The following is a 21,878-nucleotide window of genomic DNA, read 5'->3' as shown; positions in this document are numbered from 1 at the left end:
TGTAGTCGATTATTTGGATTCAAAATTGTGTAGAAAGGTGACACATCCCGACCCGGAGTGTCCACCTGGACTCCGAATCGAGTTGTACTGGCCGGCACCAAGAATGTAACGAAGCCATAAAGTGTAGTGATGTGGAAAATGTGAGTAGATTTAAACCTAAAGTACCTAAATGTAAGAGTGCGCATGTGAGCAGGAATGAACCCATTTCACACGTGATGTCAGAGTATAAGTAAAGTACAGTAAAGGTAAAAGAGGAATTATACCGTCGATAGTATACCCACAACAACATTTTGCCATAAATCCTTGTCGACACGAAAGCTCTGCCACTAATACTTGGAGGAGCAAAAAACAAGGGTGAGTGGGCCTAAAAATAAAGTTTTGTAAAAACCTTTTTGAAACATAATAACCCTTCACCGTAAAACAAGTATAGTTTCCAAAATAGATATACTATGTATAGTATGAAAATACTTACCATAGCCAGAAGTATCTCAAGAATGCAATACGTCACAAACTTTTGTAAATAAACACATGACATATGTAATCATATATTCTCACATAAACAAACATATCATATCGAGTGCTCATCGACATATGCTAACACACGAGTTCATGCAGAGGTATTCTGACATGAACATGATTGGGTGTAATAATGATTTATGCTCTAGTACTACAATCACGTGAAGACTAGCGCTATGCGCATCATATACGAGTTCTAATTGCCTATAGCAATCTAGGACAAGACTGGCATCTACAATAGATCTAAAGTGAGTGTACGGTGTGATGTGAACATACACGTGAAAGACTGGCCATGGCCCCGGGCGAGTACTAACACCAATGCAGCAATGATGAGCAGATAATGTAAATATGATCATGCAACAGTAATTCAACAATTCTAGTCAATATAATATTATTCTTCACCATAAATATAATTAAGGCATCCCCTTATAGTAAGCTTACATGTGCTCCCGTAGGATTATTTCATAATTTTTCAATAATAAGACATTTCTTATAAACGTTAATTTAATTATGGCAATCATGTAGAAAATTCATTAATAAATATATATGTGGAAACTAACCAATACACACACACACACACACACACACACACACACTATATGAAAGAAAAGACCCACTCACAAATCATGTCGTTGGGTCGAACCCACCTCGCAGGCATCGAAGATCCTTGCGATACATTTCACCTAGATACGAAACCATGTATGTAAATATAACATACTAATGTAATTATGCGTTTTCGTACAAAGTATGGCTAATAAAAGAACTATTTTAAAATTGTCGAATTTCGAAAAGCGGACAACAAATTTGGATTCGGCATGTCGAGAAACCTAATAAGGGACCTCGAGTTCCTCCACACGCTGTGGCATGCGCTGCATGCACTAGCACCACACACGCTTCACGCGCCGCCAATACAAACAGTACTAACCTTCCTCGCAAGTTCCTGCAGTTTTGTAGGTTTTTCCCCCGATTTTCAGAGCCAATTTCTAGCTCAAAACCTAACCATTTTTAGTGTTCTACCTATGTATGTGAAGCTTGTAATGAAGAGAGTATGATCATACCATCAATGTTCCACTTGGATTCTAAGAGCAGTTCCAGTGTGGGAGCCCTCCTCCCAGGCAATTCACTATTCAATCCACCCAGTGAACAGTAACTGCCCTTAATAAACAGTAACTGCCTTTTGCATCTCCAGTGTGGGAGCCTCCCTCTTGGCAATAGGCAATAAAATATTAATATTTTTTTATTTATAAAATAATACAAAATAATTTTATTTGTAATTTCGGATAAGATTTTTAATGAGTTTTTTATTATTTGGTATGTTTATGTAATTTTATTTGGTGTGTTTTTGTCACTTGAATAAATATTCTCTTAGTATAAATAACTTACCAAATTAAATAAATTTACTCTCACTTTAAATAAAGTACTAAATTCAATAAATTGGAAATAACATAAAGTACTCTATTCAATAAATAATAAATTACAACCCAAAGTGATTGGAAAATTATGGGCTCCGATTACAAAAATTACTCTATTCATCATCACTTAACCAATTTTTGGTGCTAGGATGATCTTCTCTTGTCGTGCTAGGACCCTCTTCTCTTGCTCTCGCTTCTCTTGCATGCTTCTTTCGTACCACGTTCGCTTTCTCCGAAAATATTTAGAATTTGGAGACTTCCCTTCTAAAGGCGTGTTCATAATTTCACGATCTCGTTAAGCCATTCGTTCTTCTCTAACCTGTTCCCTTTCTTGCCTAAGTAGCTCTCTTTCTCTCTGATTAGTTTGAAATTCTCTCTCAATAGCTGCAACTTTTGCCTCATCTCTAGCCTTATCAGACTCAAATTTCGCCATTTCCTGTACCAAAGTCAATTCACCTTGGCGAGCAAGTTCTTCCATGTATTTTGCATAGTCATTCTTGGAAGCACTCCCTTTTCTCTTTGAAGCCTTCTTACCTTCAGGCCTAATTGGATAACGGGTCGAACCCGACGCTTGTTCAGGGAGGGGTGTTTCGGGCACTTCTTCTGCATCATCTTCATGAACTTGCAAGCCATGATCGGGTGTAGAGTGTAGAGGGGTGTTGTTCATGAAAACTTCTGAACTGACAGGCACAACTCTGAATTTAGGACAATCTTTGACAATATTCCAACATTCCCACCGGTTGAATGATTTATTTTTACTTTTGGTTTTGGCACCATACCAAGCTTGTGCTTGAAGTTGCTACAAATAAATAAATAATTATAATGAAAGTAGGTAACAAATAAACAAATAATAATACAAACAAATAATTATAATGAAAGTATGTAACAAATAAATAATACAAACAACTAATTATAATGTAAATTTGGGTATAGTACAAACAAATAAATAATATATTGTTACTTGATCCGTGTAATTTTCCCCACTTCGAAGATTAGCACTAGCTTGTGCCAAGGCGTCTCTCCACGTACTAAACGATTGGCTAGGTAATTTCCAACGACTGGACATTGATTCTTTGGTTCTTTTCCCACCCATTTTCTCAAGATAATTGGTATGAATAAGACTCCACATTTCTCACAACTGCATCTCATTACCCGTAAGTGAACTATGAGTAACTTCAATCCAGCTAGTACACAACGCAACATCTTCAAGAAACGACCAATTCGTATCTGCATCAGTAGTCATTTTGTTGAAAAAAATTGGATTGAAACTTTGAGAGAAAGATAGGAATTTGATTGAAAGTAGTTGAGAAAATATGAAATTGTGGTGTAAGGTAGATGATAATGAGAAGGTATTTATAGAAAAGTAAAAACAATTTTTTTTTTTTTAAATTCAGATTTTTTTTTCGGATTTTTTACAATTTTTTTAAATTTTTTATTGAACTAATTAATCTCTGCCGTTGGATTTAAAAAAAATGAATTCCAACACTTCAGATTGTGCCACGTGTCACAATGGTAACTTTTTTTAATTTTAAAACTATTATTTATTTATTTATTTATAAAGCAGAATAATATCAACCGTCGATCTCAGATCCAACGGTTGATATTAAATAATTTTTTTTATTACTGTTGCAAATCGGACGACCCATTTTAAAGAGCCGTTGAGATCGAACGGACCGTGGGAAGCCACCTGGCTTCCCAATGGTAACTGAGGCAGACTGCATCGCGGGTCCCTAGGGTCTGAAATCTGTCTGCTGCTGCGCCCCCACGTGCTTGATAGAAAAAAATTTTAAAATGGGACTGACGCCAGACTGACGTTAGCCCTACGTTAGGTCCACCTCGGGCTCGAGGGCTGGCGATTCCTCATAGGCCTGTTGCTCGGGCCTGCCCAGTCCCTCGGGCTCCCCACACTGGAGGGCTTCAGCCGGGCTATCATGCCCTGTTAACATAAATGCTTATAATTATTATTCATTCCATTTTCTCATAACAATTCAAATTATTCTCATCTAATCCATTCTAGTAAATAACAACAAAAAATTATCAAAATAACAACAAATTAAAATAACAATTAGAGTGCAAAAAAAAATTAATTTAACATAATATATTCTTAAATTAGTCAATATTATAAGTTTATGTTATATTTAATGTTGTTAATTTAACATAAATGCTTATAAATAATATTCATTCCATTTTCTCATAACAATTCAAGTGACAAAATTAATTAATTCGCCTAAATATGAATTAATTTAACAAAAATAATAGAAATTTATCTAACTACTTAAATTACAATTTTTAAATAAATAAACTTGTGTATTATACAATTTAAAAATTAAAGAATTTAGTGATAGAAACCTGAATTATAGAAGAATTCCGTCGTCGATCAATTCTTTATGTACTTAACCAGCTCAAATAAATTCCCTACAAAAATAAATTGTATCAAAAAATTAAACATAAGAGGAGAAAATAAAAATACTACAAGCAAGAAAAACTTACCTTTGTGAAGAATGAACTTGGAAGAACTCGGGAAGGTGAAAGAGAGAGAACACCAGAAGGTTTGTAAACCGTGAGAATGAGATAAATGCAAGAGAAGAAGAAGAAAACACGGGGGAAGGTATATAAAGACCATCAATCTGTCACTTACAACCAACAACAGGTTTCAAAATATTTAAAAAAATAAAATATATGTCGCTCAGAATCGACGCAGGATTTAAAATATATAAAAAAACCAATTAGTGTCGCTTCTATATGCGACACCCATACTTTATGTCGCTTAAAAGCGACACTGTTTTATTTAAAGCGACGTCAGTATTTAAAATTATTAAAATGTGTGTCGGTTATAAGCGACATTAAATGTTTACGTCGGTTTAAAAGCGACGCAGGCTTTCTAAATCCGACGTCATATTCAGTGGGTGTCGCAACTCTCTTGTACGCCACTATATTATATTAAACCGACGCAACAACTGACACTATAGGGCCCTTTTGTAGTAGTGTAGTGACTTCGGCTAGATTGAGTTTGAGCTATGAATTCAGCCGTACAGACTACCACAGGGGTTCCGGCTAACATATCACATTTCTATGAAATTATTCTTACCCGAATTATTTACTCTATTATATCTTGGCATGGCATATATACATATGAATATGATTATGTGAAACATGAACTGAATTGATATGATTTCATATATATCTATATATATATATATATATATATATATATATATATATATATATATATATATATATATATATATGCTTACATCTTGATTCTGGGAAAATTATACATGTTTTACAGCGAGGGGTTAGATATGTTGATTAGTGAAATGTTTTTGTAAAACATTTGTTTTTGCCCACTCACGTTTTCTGTTTTGTGCCCCTCCAGGTTCTAAGTAAGTTGTTGTAGGTGGCTCGGGATCGTCGGCAGTTCTGACCTATTTGAATAATAGTAGGACATTTCTGGTACTGTGTAACTAGTACTTGTCCTACTGGACTGCATCTAGACTTATTATGCTCTGATTAGGAGTGTTCACTGTTGTAACTAACTCCTATCATATTCGTTTAGTAGTGCACTCTAGTAATTTGGTTTTTAATTATTCGTATATTTGCTATCTTTATCGCTTCCGCACTGTGCACATGGCTACGTCACTCTCACGTGACGGCCATCATGCCTTGACCTCGGTCGGGGTGTGTCAACATTAAAGCCTGATTTTGTTATTAATAAAGCACCTTAAAGTGCCTTTGCCCACTCAATATATTTAACAAGTAATCTAATCAGGGTTTAAGTTTCACAAGCAAAAGATTGCTCAACATAAAATTTCTTCGAATTTCCATATGGCTAACACAATCACTTGTCTCTTTCTGTACATCCTATTCCTATCATCAACTCTTATCACTACCTAGAGTGACCATGGCAAAACAAGGGTTGAGCATTAAGCTAATCCACCACGATTCCCCCGAATCACCCTTCTACCAACCCAACCTCACTCGATCAGAAAGAACTCGAAAACTCTTTCTCCTAACCAAAGCGCGCGCCAACTACATTCAAGAAGTCATCACCCATATCATACTATTGGATATAGATGACATGTACACTTGTGCCACGTGATTAGAAGTTTACAGGATATGCTAAGCGGTTGTAAACAGAATGTATAAAAGGGATTTTCCCTCTCTTGTAATGTACTGTTGCATTTTCTGAGAAATACAAGTTGTCTTGTATTTTAAGTTTCTTCTTTTTGATCGTCTGCATTTCTTCTTTCTGTAATAATGATCTTAGTGTTAATATGGTATCTCAGAGCCACTTTGCTTGCGTGATGGGTTCTTGGTGAATTTTTTTTCCGCTATGGTGTTCTTCGAGGGTTTGGTGGTCTCTCTCCTCGTCTTCAGTCATCTGGTAAATTGGGAATTTTGTTTCGGATCTTGTTTCTTTGTTCAAGATTATAGTAGTAGCTTGTCTGAATTCAAGGCCGATGCCCAGACAGCTTGATTGATTAGATCATTTCAGATTGTATGCTATTGAAGCGTTCTTGAAGGCTGATGCCAATTTACATGATTTCTGTGATGAATTAAGGTCGATAACCAGTTGTTCATCCAGTATCGTTAGTTGATTGTTCTTCTTTGTGAAATTTTGGACGCGAAATTTGAGTTTTACATCTGGGTTTTTCTCCTAAGTCGGTGATTTTTTCCGATTTCATCTTCTTGGTTTGTGGTTGTGATTCTTGATTGATATTGTTGCTACGTAATCATGTCTGAGTCAGTGAAGCTTGAGAATCTTTTAGGGATGTTAACAATCAAGTTGAATGATGATAATTTCATTAAGTGGAATTTTCAGTTTTGCTCAGTGCTTCGTGAATATGATCTCTTTGATCATTTCACTGGTGAATTTGTGTGCCCTCCTAAATATGTGCTTAATTTTGAGATGGGGGTTACTAAAGAAATTAGCACTACTTATAAAATGCTATGAGTGCTACAGATGGTCTAAAGAGAGGAATGGAAATGATTGACACCAGAGCTCCTCTAAGTGTTCCAGTCGGTGGAGCGACTCTAGGACAAATTTTCAACGTGCTTGGAAAGCCGGTTGATAATTTAGGTTCTGTAGATACTCACATAACATCTCATATTCATACATCTGCGCTTGCCTTATTTGGATCTATAGTACCAATAAATATTATTATTTTTGAAAAGTCTTTAACCTAGAAGGATGGAAGTTCCCATCAAGCTACCACTCAAATTGGGAAGAAACCAAATTAGGCTTTGGTGTGTATGTTTAAAGTTGTTGAATTAGGGTTTTGGCTTGAAGACTTGTTTATTACACAGATCGGGGAAGAAGACGAAGAAGGGATAGCGGAAGCTGGTGAGAATCCCATATAACATGGGTTTTAATATTGGGGTATTAGGTCAATTCAATCAGATTTTTTGCTATATTTGAAATATTTTGTAAAAACTGACATTTGTGAATTTAGAGGCTACATTTGATTATAATTGATAAATACTCGATTAAAAATCAATAATACAATAGTCACGACGAGAAGAAAATCTAAATCTAACAAAGTTATGAGGATAATGTTAGAGATACCAAATTTTTAAACCAAATGGTGTGTCACCAATAAGAAACAAGCACTTTAATCAACACTTAGTTAATAAATCAATCATCTACAACCACATCATTTAGTTTGCAAATTTAGTTTAAAAAATTTAGTCTCCTTAACATTAATCCGAGTTATAATGTTTCCGTTGAGTGGTGCTATTGTGAACAGAAGCCAATAGGGGAATGGCCAACGTGAACCATGCACCAATGGGTTAACTTCAGCTGACACTAATGTCTGTGGCAATTGTGTCGAAACTTCGTCCGAGAACAAATGTGTACGGAAATTAGTATGCGTATGCTTGTAGCTCTCTATAAATAACATAGAAATTATATGCTTGATCTGCAAGACATAACAAAAGAAAAAAAAACAAGTGTAGGTACCTAAGTACCTGTGAGTGTGTGAGTACCTAAGTACCTGCGAGTGTGTGAGTATCTAAAAACACAATATTGCATGGATTCTCAAGAAATTTTGCTTAAGAATCTTGTTATGAAGGTCAAACAAGAATTGTTTTCACCCGATGTTGATCTTGTTTCTCTTGTTCCTCCTTCTCCTTATGACATTGCGTGGCTGTCGATGATTCCGAATCCTCATCGAGGATCGGATGAACCCTTGTTCAAGGGATGCTTGGATTGGGTTCTCCAACACCAAACCACAAGAGGCTTTTGGGGAGATAATGACCATTTTCCAACCCTGGAGTCCCTCACTTCAACTCTTGCTTGCATTGTTGCACTTGCCACATGGGATGTTGGCCATGATGCCGCTCAGAAAGGTACGTAAAAAGAAAATAGTTGATCAAATTTCGCAAACCCGGGAAAATTTTAATATCAAAAGGATAATGTTAAAGAAATCAAATTTTTAAACCAAAATTAATTTGCAGAACAAATGATGTGCCACAAATAGAAAATAACCATGTTAATTGACACTTAATTAATAATTCAATCATTAACAAGCACATAATTTGGTTTAAAAATTTGATTTCCGTAGAATTACCCATATCCAAAATACCCATTTATGCAGTTGGAATAATTGGTTATTGCAAATTTTTCTTATGTTTATTGTTTAGGGCTGGCATTCATCCATGCAAGTACAGAGAAGCTACTGGAAGAGCAAAACAATTCTTTTCCTGAGTGGTTTGTGATTGTTTTCCCAGCAATGGTGGAACTTGCAGAGAACAAAGGACTGCATGTTCATTTTTCTCCTGGTTCAACAGCGCTGGTAGAACAAGTCTTCCAAAAGAGATCAAAAATATTCCAAATGCATAGGTATATATAGTTTTTAGTTTTTATATTTTATATAGAAATAAAGAGAAAATACAAGAAATGAAGAAAGTTGAAGTTCCACCATAAAACCAATTGGCAATATATGAAGTAACTCAACCTCTTATAAGCCCTTGCATGATTTTTCATTTCACCAATATGAGACTCTTTTACCTTCACATTCTCACGGAAAGAAGTTAGTGATGAATAAGGATAGAGGATTGATGATGGGTAAAATATGGAAGAAATACACATTAAATAATACACAACATGAAAACTAAAAACTAAAAACAATTTTATCATGGATTTTCTTTTTTAGTTTTGGTTTTCCTTTTCTATTGCATTACATGCGCATTTCTCCTCCTCCCTCCTCCCACTCTGTTGCACTTTCTTTCCATCTCTAGTAAGAAAAAACTAAAAAACTGAAGATGAAATATTTATCAAACCAAATCCTAAAATATTTAATCTAGTTTTTGTTGGGGCAGGCTGGTGCCAAGTAGTGATCAGCAACAGTATTGTTCACTAGAACTCATGCAATACCTGGAAGCTTTGCCTGAAGCATATGATATTAACCTCAATAAGACTCTACTGCTATGCCAAAGCGAGGAAGATGGGCTGTTAATCCAATCCCCATCAGCTATTGCATATGCTTTTATGAAGACAGGGCGTAAAGATTTTTTGTCCAAATTGAATTCTATTGTCCGAAGATGTGGGTTCTCAGGTACGTTTTTTTTTTTTTTTTTTTTGGAGTTTTAATGAAAAACTTATTGTACTATTCACTTTAATGAAAAATCATACTTTTACATTAAAAAGTCAAACCTGATACTATTCACTTTACCCTTTATTTTATCCTTATCATTAAAACTCAAAATTTTCAAATACTTTTCATTAGTTTTTCTTTTTTTTTTTGTTTGGTCAAGAGTTCTCAGGTACGTTTGACATGCATGCGCAATTCAACTTCATCTATTGCCAAAATTGAATTCTCGTGGCCAAAACCCAATAAAATTTGTTTTTGTTTTGTTGTTTCCTTCCTATGATGTGATCGTTGGTCTATGACACGTAATCTGCTGCCTCCTGTACAAATATCATACATGATAATTATATATACTATCCTATCCTTATACACTTTATGTGTATGAATACCTTTTTTGTTTGTTTCTAAAATGAAAATGAGAGAAGGGAACGTGAGAGTGGGAGTAGAGGTTTGTGTTTTTTGCTTTTATTTTTTAATATTGGATATGTTAAAATCATATATAAGTGTGGCTCCAATAGAAAACAACAAAATTTAGTTTTGTGAACTTACATTATTGTTCCTTTTTTTTTTTTGGATAGAAGATCAAATAGTCATCATCATCTTTTGATTGACAAAAGAAATTCCTTTAATAGGTAATTTAGATAAACCTTTTGAAACACTTAAAATTTCTCTTCTCCAATAAAGATTAAAAAAAAACAATTTAACATTAAAAAGGGTAAAATAGTAATTTAACTTCTATGGTGATAAGACCTACGTTTCTGGTGGTTATTATTATGGGAACTTTAACGAAAAGCATCTGGTACTGTTCATTTTAACGAAAAACCACATTTTTACACTAAAAAGTCAATCCTGGTACTATTCACTTTACCCTTTATTTTGTCCTTATCATTAAAACTCAAAGTTTTCAAGCCATTTTCATTAGTTTTCTTATTATTATTAGTTTGCTTCGAGGTGGTGCGGTGCCTCTTCTCCGCTTTTCTGTATTCTGCCCTCTTTTCCGTACTGGCGACATGGACGGTCAAGGACAAAAGAAATTTCTGGAAGGAGATATGATTCTGGATTTTTGAGGGAGGAGAGAAACATCGACGCCGTGGCCGCGTCGACAATTGTGAAAAAGGATGGGCAACTGTTAAAATGCAAATACCTATATAGCCACACAATCTATTTCAACGGTCAATATAAATTGGTTTGTAGGATCCGAACACAAAGTCCGGAGAAAATCAGAGTCTGCACTGAGGTGGTGGGTGAAGGAAGGGGAAGATTGAGGTGGAGGCAAGAGAGAGGTTTTGTTAATGTTTTTCTTGATTCAATCAATTTTTATTAATTTTATTAATATATTTATTTTAAAAGACTTTTTTGTTTTTAAGTAATTAATGATGAGAGCAAATTTGTCTTTATAAAAATATTTTAGGTGATGTCAGCCTTAAAGAAGTTATGTGAAAGTTTCGGATAGTATTAGTAGAATGTTTCAGACGTGAGGAATTTTTGTGAAAGTACGATAATTAAACTTGAAAGGATGTTTTTGGTATACAATTGACCAAAAAAATTGTTACTAAATTACAAAATAACTGCACAAGTGGTTTATAGTTTAGTTGATTAAGAACATTGTTATTGCGTTCGAAGTATCCTGTTTGATTCCCCACCCCCCCCCCCCTTTCCCGGCGCCCAAACACCACCCCCGGGGGGTGTATTTTATATGTAATGTAAATTATCCTTTGTAAAACAAAATGACAAATTAACCACATCAACTCAGAGTAAGACAATTCTGGTATATGTGTACAGTTCCTGCGATCTACCCCATGGATGAAGACATTCTAAGGGTTTGTCTTGTTAATCGGATTGAGAGGCTGGGACTGGCAGAGCATTTCATGGCGGAGATAACAAGTATGCTGGGACAACTTTACAGGTGACGACCTAATATTCATCATTAAGAAATATATGCACACTATTGATCTGGTTGGTTAAATTTTTATTTGAAAAATTGATCTGGTTGGTAAAATTTTTATTAAAAAAAAAAAAAAAAAAAAAAAACAGAAGTTACATCAGCTGCAAAGAGCCAAAGAACAAGGAAAAGCATGCCATGCCACTGCAACTATATAAAGATTCAATCGGGTTTCGACTGCTCAGACTACACGGTTATACAGTATCTCCTTGTAAGGATCATTTAATACTTAAATTCTGATATGTACATGCTTTCAAATGTATCTTTTTGTGATGACTTTGATATCTGGTTGTTGATAGCCTCGTTACGATGTTGTAGTCAGTTTATTTATTGATTTACATACCAAAATTTGTTAATATTTGTAGGGAAGTTCTGCTGGTTCCTTCGTGATGAAGATATAATGGTGTACATAGAAGAGCACCAAGAAATTTTTCTGAGTGCCATGTATAATGTATACAGGGCAACTGATGTGACCTTTACAGGAGAAAGTCAGCTTGAGGATGTTAAAAAATTCTGTAAAAGAATACTAGAAAAGGATACATTAAAAGATTCTAAGAATTTGCACGACCAGGTATACGTTCAACCATTATAATTAGTTATTTAATCGTCCCTTAATTAATTTTGTTGCATATCTCCCTTGAGTAGATTAAGCATGAAATTAGTATTCCATGGCTTGCTCGGTTGGATCATCTGGAGCACAGGAAGTTCATTGAGATGAAAGAGCCTGTTGGTCCATGGATAGGAAAAGGCTTATCCTGCAGGTAATTAAATTAGTACTAATTAATTGAACAGATCAAGGCAGTCAAATCTCTGATTAAGCAGTTTAATTTATTAATACCTCGCAGATTATCATGTCAAACCAATGCCATGCTACTACAACTTGCCAGGGAGAATTACACACTACGGCAGTCCATGTTCAGAAATGAATTAAAGGAATTAGAAAGGTTCGTATTCACTCTCTACACTTTCACTTACTTCCATTTTTTTTTAAATTTTAACCGGAATTAATTAACCATGAAAACCTTTTTCTTTTTCTTTTTATGTTTTGGGTGAAAAATTAATCATGCAGGTGGTCAAAAGACATCGGTCTTGTTGACATGGGGTTTGCTCGACAGAAAACCGCGTACTGTTATTTTGCCGTTGCTTCAACAGCATCACATTCTTCCCTGTCATATGTACGGCTCGCAGTTGTGAAAGCTGCAGTCCTTGTTACAGTTGCTGATGATTTTTTTGACAAGGAAGGTTCGATGAATGACTTGGAGGCTCTTGCCAATGCCGTCGCGAGGTACAATATATTAACACATGATTTTTGTGTGCGCCGGTTATATAAAATTTGTCATGCAATATATAAATTGTTATGTGTTGGATCTCACATACATGTTATAAGATAGAAATTATATATAATCTGCGCATAGAAATTTAAAGTAACGCATATTATTATTTTTAGCTAGTTAAATGTGTACATCATACAGATGGCAGGAAAAAGAACTGGATGGACATGGAAAAGCTATATTCAAGGCTCTAAAAGATTTTGTTGATGACATTTCTTGGCAATTCTTCAAACAAAATGGATATGATATAAAGAGTTATCTTCAGGACCTAGTAAGATTTTTGGTAAAATAATTTAGTTGACATAATTGTAAAAAAATAATAAAATGTGTTACTTATTCTTCTTTTGTACATTTTGCCGAGTGAATTTAGTGGCATCAAACATTTGTAAGCTGGTTAAAGGAAGCAGAATGGAGCAGAAATGGGCATCCCTTGTCAATTGTTGAGTACCTCCAAGTAGCCAAAAGCTCTATTGCTTCACATACTATTCTTCTTACAGCTGCTCTTCTGCTTAATACACCTCCAAAATCAGAGACCCTCAAGTCCCCTCAAAGTCATCCACTTACAAATTCACTTATGCTTTTGACACGGCTATTGAACGAAATTCAAAGTTATCAGGTATATGAGGAGAAATTTTTAATGTAACCGTCATATTGTCATATGATATTATTAATGCATCTTTTATGGTGAACACCAAAATTATTATATTAGGGACCTAGGTTATATCACTAATAAAACATGTTTTGATAAAAATAAATAAATGCACATAAATAGACTAAGGATAACTTCACATGGTGGTGGGATAATCTCGCGGACGAGAAATTCATAATGATCACATTCTTGATTAACATCATGTTGATTTAATATAATCTTAATCAATGGGGAAAATTGAAATTAATGATTTCATTGCAGAAGGAGCAAGAGGAGGGGAAGCCAAACCTTGTTCTGCTACACATGAAGGGAAGTCCCAAATTGGGGGCTGAAGAGTCAATTGGGATTATACAGAAGATATTGGATGAAAAGAAGAAGGAGTTTCTAGAACAGGCTCTGGGGAATAAGGGCATCAACGGTGATGATATGCCAGAGGCATGCAAAGAACTCCACCTCTCCTGCCTCAAAGCCTTTCAGATGTTTTTCAATTCATCAAATGTATATGACTCCCCAACAGAATTGCTTGCTGACATCAACAAAGCAATTTATGATCCCTTGAAAATGGAGGCACAAGGAATATTAAAGAAGGATAAAACTAAAAGCTTGGCTAGCTATGGAAAATCCCAGACTACTTGTGTACTGAAAGTCCAACGGAACTCAAAGAAAGAATTTGTGGCCAAACCTTACTTTGGATATGAGGTCTTGGCACTTCAGCTGAGAAAACCAACTATTTTTTCGACATTCCAGAATTCCAAGGTTTGCATCTACTCCGGCTACTGGGGTTAACACTCCTCTTTTAGCTTCATGCACTCGTCGCATTAGTGCAGAAATAAATTATAAATTATTCTGTTTGTAAAGTGAGGAATAAAAAGATGACTGCGAAAGTGGCTAGTTAGTCACCTTAATGTAATTGTTGAGAATAAATATCATATTGATAGGATGAGAGATTTTGTATGTGCTTATAAATAAGTTGGATTACTTTCCAATCATCATATTGTCAATTAATTTTAATGTGGAACTTATTATATCTGGCAATGTACACGTTTGTGTTTGTGTTAATGTATAATAATTTTGATGAGTGGAATTGTACCTCTTATATATAAAAATAATTTCTTTATGAGTGGAATTGTCCCTCTTGCAGCCCCAATTGGAAGATAGTACGAAACCCAACTAAAAAAAATGAACAGAGGAGTTTTGTCTGTTGAGAAATTTGAGAAGGCAAGGTAAAGAAAGGAAATGTCTGAATTGCATTGCATTGTCCACCTTTAAAAGCACAAGAAATTCTTTTAATATGGACTCCACGCTGACTTTTCTCACTCATTTCGGTGCCTAAAAATTAAATAATAAAATTAAATGCACAAGAAAAATTGATGAATCCATATTATACCATATATTTTATCCTTATCTTAGTATAAATATATTAGGTATTTTGGTAGAATTTTGATACTTTGTTATATATTTTCAATGTAGGATATTCGACTTCCTTTGGAGCAAAAAGTGATCAAACGGATGAATTTTGGAGTGATTCCAATTGGAGGATGTTCGTGAGTTTTTCAAGATGATTGTATCAAAGTTTCAGATTTTTCTACCAAACCGTTTGACCGTGTCGATGAAATAAAGGCCCAGCGCGCAACTTTCCCAGATTGACGTTTCTTGATGTTTTGGGTATTTGGAGGTCAAGATGGTATATTTTGAGGAAGATTCATTCTGAGGATTTGTAGGGGACGTCTCCAGCTTCCAAGAAATCTTTTGGGACCAAATCAGAGTTGATTTGGTCGGTCGAAAGTTTGAGTTTTTGAGAAGTTCGAATTTTAGTTTAAATGAGAAACCTTTTATTTTCTGTTTTATTATTTTATTATGTTTTCTAGTTTTATTCTAAGACTTTTTAGGGTTTTATTTTGTAGTAGTATAAATAAGACTTTTTAGCTGTTAGGGTTAGAAGGGAAGGAGAGGAGGAAACGCAAAAACGACCATGTCTATCCCTAGAAACTCCCTATCAAGCAATAAGACCAAGATTCCTTTTAGCCAAGTCATTACTGCTAAGCTTAAGCCAAGGATACTAGGGTGGAGGCCAAAGCACATGACGAATAATGTGAGCCTTACGAGGAATGAGTTGAAAAACTGATACAAATATCCAAACCTTAAAAGTATCTAAGAATAAACTTATCAACACGAGTGATCTCAATTTTTTTGTCAAAAGATTTAATTGACATTCAAAGGCGATATAAAGAAACTGGTCGATCTTTAAAATTAAATTTATTGCGTGCTTTCTAAATAGTATTAATGATAAAAATATTTTGAGACAAATAATAGTCCACATGTCGAATATTTTCTTAAATATTGGGTTAAACTTCTATGACAACACAGTTGTGTCTCTTATATATACAAAGAGACTGAAGAAAAAATGTGATTCTATTTACCAATATAATAGGACATATTTATATTTGTAACCTATGAACAATCTTTATAAGTAGTTTTCTCGAAAACAAAATATAAAAGGACAAATTTCATTGCGTACTGGTTTACCCAAGGACACCATCTGTTGCACAAAGTATTTCGTAACAAAGCCTTTTCTTTGCCTCAACTTAGTGCGATTTTGTTGTGTCGTAACCTTAAAATTGACGCGACAATGGACATTAGTCCTTTAAAGTTTGACGCGACGAATGCCTTTGCCTCAAGACATCTGTTGTCTTCGCCGCATAATTGTTTGCTTCTCGACCTTTACCCAAAAATTTGTGCGACAAATTGATATTCCTTGGGAAAATACTTTTTCTGTAGTAGTGTATTCCTTCATGATTCCAAAGCACCATTAACAATGACTGCAACAAACGCAACAAACGCAACAAACTCATATTCAATACTCTGATGTTGAACTTACCACATATAGTGAGACTCTAGGACCACCAACTCACATATAGCATATTGCGAGATGATAAAAACTGTACCAAAGCGAGACTGCAAAATACAGACAACTCATATTGAGTTTTCTAATTGCTACAAACACAAACTTACTGAGAACGTCCACCAGTCTACCCCACCTCTACAATGCCGACTAGCCAACACCTCTGACAACTTCACCAATCCCTAAAGAAATCCACAACCACCTCGCATTAATCAAAGGCATGTTAGAATATGAGTATGAGAATGTATGTTATAGTCGATTATTTGGATTAAAATTGGTGCATAGAAGTCTAATAGAAAAAGGCTTTGAATTGTTCAAGACCTTATAGGATTGAAATGCACGCTTGATTTTGGATTAAGACCTATTATTAGTGCAAGCATTAAATTTTGTAAGAGAGGAGAAAGTTTGCTATAGATGATTGGTGGTTCATCATCTTCAGTCCCTGCAAGGTAAAATGCACTATTTTGACGTCTTCTATAACTTCTTCTAGAGTGCTTCTACAGTTCAGTTTGATTCTTGTGTTTATCAAATTGTAGTTTTGATACTTGTATGATTTGTGGTTCATAAGCTTAATCTATTTGACTTATATTCTTGATAAGTTTAGTCATACAAGAAACCAAGCAATAAAAGACATATCCACCATTAACCCAAACCAGATGAGGTAGAAAAAACATTGCCAAAAGGAAACAACAAAAGAGTCTAAGATTTTGGTTGGATCTACTAGTATGACCGCCAGACCAGATATTTTAAAAATCTTGAGACAAAAGCCAAAGAAAAAAAAAAAAAAAAAAAAAAAAAACCCTTTGTGTAAATAAGAATATATGATCAGTTATTTTTATTGGTTACTTAATCAGCTCCTAAATTTGTTGCATATCTCCCTTGGGTAGATTAAGCATGAAATTAGTATTACATGAGCTTGCTTGGTGGGATCATCTGTAGGCTGGAGCACAGGAGGTTTTCTGAGAGGAAATAGACTGTTGGTTCATGGACAGCAAAACCCTTATCCTATAGGATAGGTAATCAGCCAAACTATTGCATTTCACATTCACTCTATCTCATTTTCTTAGTATAAAGTAGCACAAAATATAATTTGCAATGAAAATAAATGACAATTATAGGGAAATGGGGGGTTCTAATGACGTGTAAAATAGTGCGTATATTGTAAACGCAGAAAAGTATATGTTGGGAATTCTCCTTCAATTAGTCCACATGATATCATGCTCACGACACACCGAAAAACATATTGGGAGACTTTGGAAGCAAACAAAAGACAAATTGAATCAGACTTGTAGGCAATAATTGGGGCTTTTCGTTCAACATGATTAAGACTATGAGGACTTGCTTATTTGGTCGGTTCGTACGTACCATCAGTAAGTTTACAATTAACCAAATGACATGCATGACATCAAGATTAGACAGAGTCATGTTACTTTCTTCCCTTATATTAGTCTCAATCCTCGCATTTGCAGGCCGCCTCCAAGTACTCAGATTCACACACACAGTCTAGTTCAATATATATTTTTAAAAACTGTGGTCATAGATAATGCACCATTTCCATATCAGATAAGTATTAATAAGATTAGCTGTGTTTGTTTTGAGGAAACTTCTGCGCATTGGGTCGATTTCGACTATTATGGCCACCAAGTAGGTCCCTACATATTTACGTATATTTTAATTGGCTATCCTATAAGTAATTAGCTATCATATCTATAGGACATAAAAGGATAATAAAAATTAAAAATGAAATAGTTATCAAATAAAGTTTAAATATAGGGAGACGAGCCTGGGATAATAAAAATTACAAGCGAAATAGTTATCAAATAAGAGGGTACATTTTTCATACTACATTTGTATTACCTTTATAACAAAAGTAGATACACGTGGATCTTATTTTTATTAAAAAGATAGTACAAATCTGATATGAAAAATGTGATAAAAGAATAATATCAAATGTTTGCCTTCATGCAAAATCGTATGTTGTGATTATGGGGTCACTATACTAGCCAGCTACCATACCACGTTAGGTTAATTAATCAGGAGGTACTTACAACTGTAGCAGTATGCTTGACCAACAAGCACGAAAAACCAGCGTAGATTTTTATTAGGATTTTCATTACAAACAATATTGCATTACAAATAGTTCTTGAAATTGATCCATTATATCAAGATGATCTTTGAAATTATAAATTCATCAATGTAATATCTGAAAATGGATGTCACAAATCAATAAGGTCCTTCTATCACAATTTTGTTATGTACTGATGTGGAACATATTTGGGTCCCACGAGTTTAATAAACTATTGCCATGTTTTTGTCACAAATAGTCCTTGAAATTGACCCACTGCATTAAGGTTGTCCCTGAAATTGAAAATTGATCAATGTAGTCTCCAACAATGGATGTTGCAAATCAATATGGTCATTATGTCACAATTTGTCAAAAACTCTGTTATGTGCTAATGTGTTACATAACCGAGTCCCACAAATCTAATTAAATATTGCCATGTGGATTGAAAATCTGATGTTTTTGTGTATTACCCTTTATTTTAAGTTTAATTGTTTCAAATTATTTCTTTATTTTGAATCAACTATCGACATGGCGATATTTTATTAAACTTGTGCGACCCAAATAATTTGTCACATCACATAACATAATTTTTTACAAAATTGTGACGGAATGACTATATTGATTTCTGACACATATTTTCAAAAACTACATTGATCGATTTTCAATTTTAGGGACCATCTTGATAAGGTGGGTCAATTTCAATGACGATTTGTGATAAAATTAGATTTGTGGGACCAAGTTATGTGCCATATGAGCACATAACAAAAAATTTCACAGAATTATGACAGAATGACCCATATTGATTTACGATACCCATTTTCAGGGATTATTGATCAATTTTCAGTTTCAATGATCATCTCGATTTTCAATTTCAATCGATTTTCAACTCACAGAAGCATTTAAGCATTCCTTAACCACCATCATGCAATTCACCAGCACTAAGACTCATCACCAACTACTGGACCATCCTGCGGTAGTTATATATATCACTAGATTTTTTTTTTTTAACAAACGATATTATCTAGACTAAAAAAGAGGGAGATAGTCTAAGTCTCATAATAAAGTATCAATAGCGAGAATAAACCTAATGTTATCTAGACTAAAAAGGAGGGAGATAGTCTAAGTCTCATAATAAGGTATCAATAGCGAGAATAAACCTAAAAAAATTTTACTTACAAGTGAAGAAAAATGTTATTAGATATAAATTAAGTGCGTGTGAATCTGATATTTGGAGGAGGCCGGAAAATGCAAGGATTATGAGTAGTGCAAAGGAGAGTCTTAATCATGTTGAAGGAAAAGTCACAAAATGTGACCAGCTATTCATTTCGGCTTTTGCTTGCTTCCAAAGTCTCCTATTTATTTTTCGGCGTGTGTCGTGACCCATGATTCCATGTGGGCTAATTGAAGGAGGAAGTCCAACAAAACAACTCCAGCCCATCCAAATCAGCAGGGCCATTCGGTGGGTCCAACCCCCCTAAATCAAGTAATCGGACCATTCTCGCCCGCCTGTACACTTAAAGCGATATGACGTCAGGCTACGCGTAAAGGTGACTTCAGCATGACGTTAGTCACGGAAGATGTCGTCTTCACAACCACTTTCCCCTTTCTGCAAAATCCCAAAAACCCAATACTTACAAAATAAAAATAAAAAATAAAAAAATACCCAAATAATTACAATCACAAAACCCAATTCATTTTCATAATTTCTGCAAAAAAATAAAACAACGGAATTATCATATGTTAGACAAATAGAAGTATTAGTTGATTGTAATCCTAATTATATTTGTATTCCTAATTTGTATCCCTAACTTGTAGGGTTAATACCTTGGTGTGCAAGGAATGTGATTGTATATATTGGTATTCACGTATTAATGAAATATACTTTTCATCCACATATTCTTTTTCTACATGGTATACAGAGCAGGTTTTAAACCCTAGCTTTTTCAAATTTTTTTTTGGCAGCCATCTCTGTCGTTTCTTTCTTTCACCATGGGAGACTCTTCTTCTGATGGTAGCACTAACCCGTTTTATCTTCACCATTCCGACCATCCCAATCTTGTTCTTGTCTCCAAGAGGTTAAACGGAGATAACTACACGACCTGGGCACGCGGGATGCACATCTCCTTAAGCGCCAAGAATAAACTTGGTTTTATTACGGGAGACATTGAAGAACCTTCTGCTTCCCAGGACCCTGATGCTCATGCTTCCTGGAGGCGCTGCAACGATATGATCCTTTCCTGGATCCTTTCTTCCCTAGAGCCTGATCTTGCCGACTCGGTTCTTTTTTCCACTACTGCCAAGGCTGTTTGGGATGACCTGTGTGAGCGTTTCTCCCAGAGCAACGCTCCCCGTATCTTCCATCTGAATTGTGAAATTGCCACCATCTCCCAAGGGTCCTCCTCTGTCTCTGCGTACTTCACTGGCCTGAAAGGGCTTTGGGACGAGCTCGCCTCCTATAGTGATGCATGTTCTTGTTCTTGTGGCACCAAACATGATCGTCAGCACCTGATGCAATTTCTTATGGGTCTTAACGATTCGTTTGCCGCCGTCTGGGACCAAATTCTTTTGATGAACCCTTTGCCCACTGTCCGCCAGGCCTGTTTATCTGTTTCTCAGGCTGAAAAGCAGCGCGCCATAGGTTCTTCACGTCCTGCCGACCCCCCCGCTGCCATGGTTGTACGGAACTCTTCTTGATCTTCGTCCGACCAACCCCCTCTCCATTGCACCTATTGTGATTATGACTTCCACACCCGTGACACTTGCCATAAACTGCATGGGTATCCCGTTGGCCATCCCCTTCATGGTCAGCCGTGGAGACCACATCGCCGCCATTCGACTTCTACTGGTTCTGCGCGCAGCAGTGGATCTGCTTCTTCTGGCCGTAGCAGCGTCACTGCCTCTTCTGCCCGCAGCACTAATGGTGCTTCTCGGTCCCCCTTAGGCCCCAGCGGCCCATCACAACCTGGCCCATCCGCCCATCATGTGAACAGTCAGCCCACTCTGCATGAATTGCAGGTTGCCATGCCTAATCTTTCTGCTGAGCAACATTCCCGCCTTCTTGCCGCTCTCAATGACACCTCGCCACCTCCTCCTTAGGCCCATGCCGTTACCAGTACTGATTTTGCCCAAGGTTTGTTACCCGTGACTTCTTGTCATGGTCAATGGATCATTGACAGCGGCGCCACGAATCATATCACTTCTTCTGCTTCGTGTTTGGTTAATACTTCTACGTCGCACTTGCCACCCGTTTCTCTGCCTAGTGGTGCCACCACTCCCATTACTTTAACTGGAACTATTCGTTTAAATTCCTCGATTGATTTGGACGATGTTTTATGTGTCCCTAATTTTAAAGTGGACCTTTTATCGGTTGGTAAGCTTACAGATGGTTTATCGTGTTCCATAACCTTTTTTCCTTCTTGGTGTGTTTTGCAGGACTTGGTTTCGAAGGCGACGATTGGTGTGGGTAAGCGAC

At 35.6% G+C, this 21,878-nt stretch overlaps 1 protein-coding gene across 1 annotated transcript; it reads left to right on the top strand.

The window, feature by feature from the left end:
• The first annotated feature begins 6,663 nt into the window (after nt 1-6,663).
• LOC114822411 (S-linalool synthase-like) lies at nt 6,664-14,225 on the top strand. Its single transcript, XM_070816294.1, has 13 exons — nt 6,664-6,796; nt 6,892-7,013; nt 8,000-8,276; nt 8,571-8,769; nt 9,249-9,484; nt 11,300-11,401; nt 11,825-12,030; nt 12,105-12,220; nt 12,305-12,403; nt 12,529-12,744; nt 12,932-13,061; nt 13,161-13,406; nt 13,701-14,225. The coding sequence occupies exons 1-13, from the start codon at nt 6,664-6,666 to the stop codon at nt 14,223-14,225; spliced, it is 2,607 nt and encodes an 868-aa protein (XP_070672395.1).
• The last annotated feature ends 7,653 nt before the right edge of the window (nt 14,226-21,878 follow it).

This window comes from Malus domestica, chromosome 17, assembly GCF_042453785.1.
Source record: "Malus domestica chromosome 17, GDT2T_hap1".
Taxonomy (NCBI): Eukaryota; Viridiplantae; Streptophyta; class Magnoliopsida; order Rosales; family Rosaceae; genus Malus; species Malus domestica.
Note: the sequence above shows the minus strand (reverse complement) of the source record. Positions and strands in the feature narration are given on the sequence as shown.

Bases quoted from the DNA above. Each gene is read 5' to 3' on its own strand.
- LOC114822411 (XM_070816294.1), top strand. From the start codon at position 6,664: ATGTCTGAGTCAGTGAAGCTTGAGAATCTTTTAGGGATGTTAACAATC. The intron at 6,797-6,891 runs GTGAATTTGTGT...TGAGTGCTACAG, and splicing joins TCTCTTTGATCATTTCACTG to ATGGTCTAAAGAGAGGAATG. The intron at 12,745-12,931 runs GTACAATATATT...TACATCATACAG, and splicing joins CTTGCCAATGCCGTCGCGAG to ATGGCAGGAAAAAGAACTGG.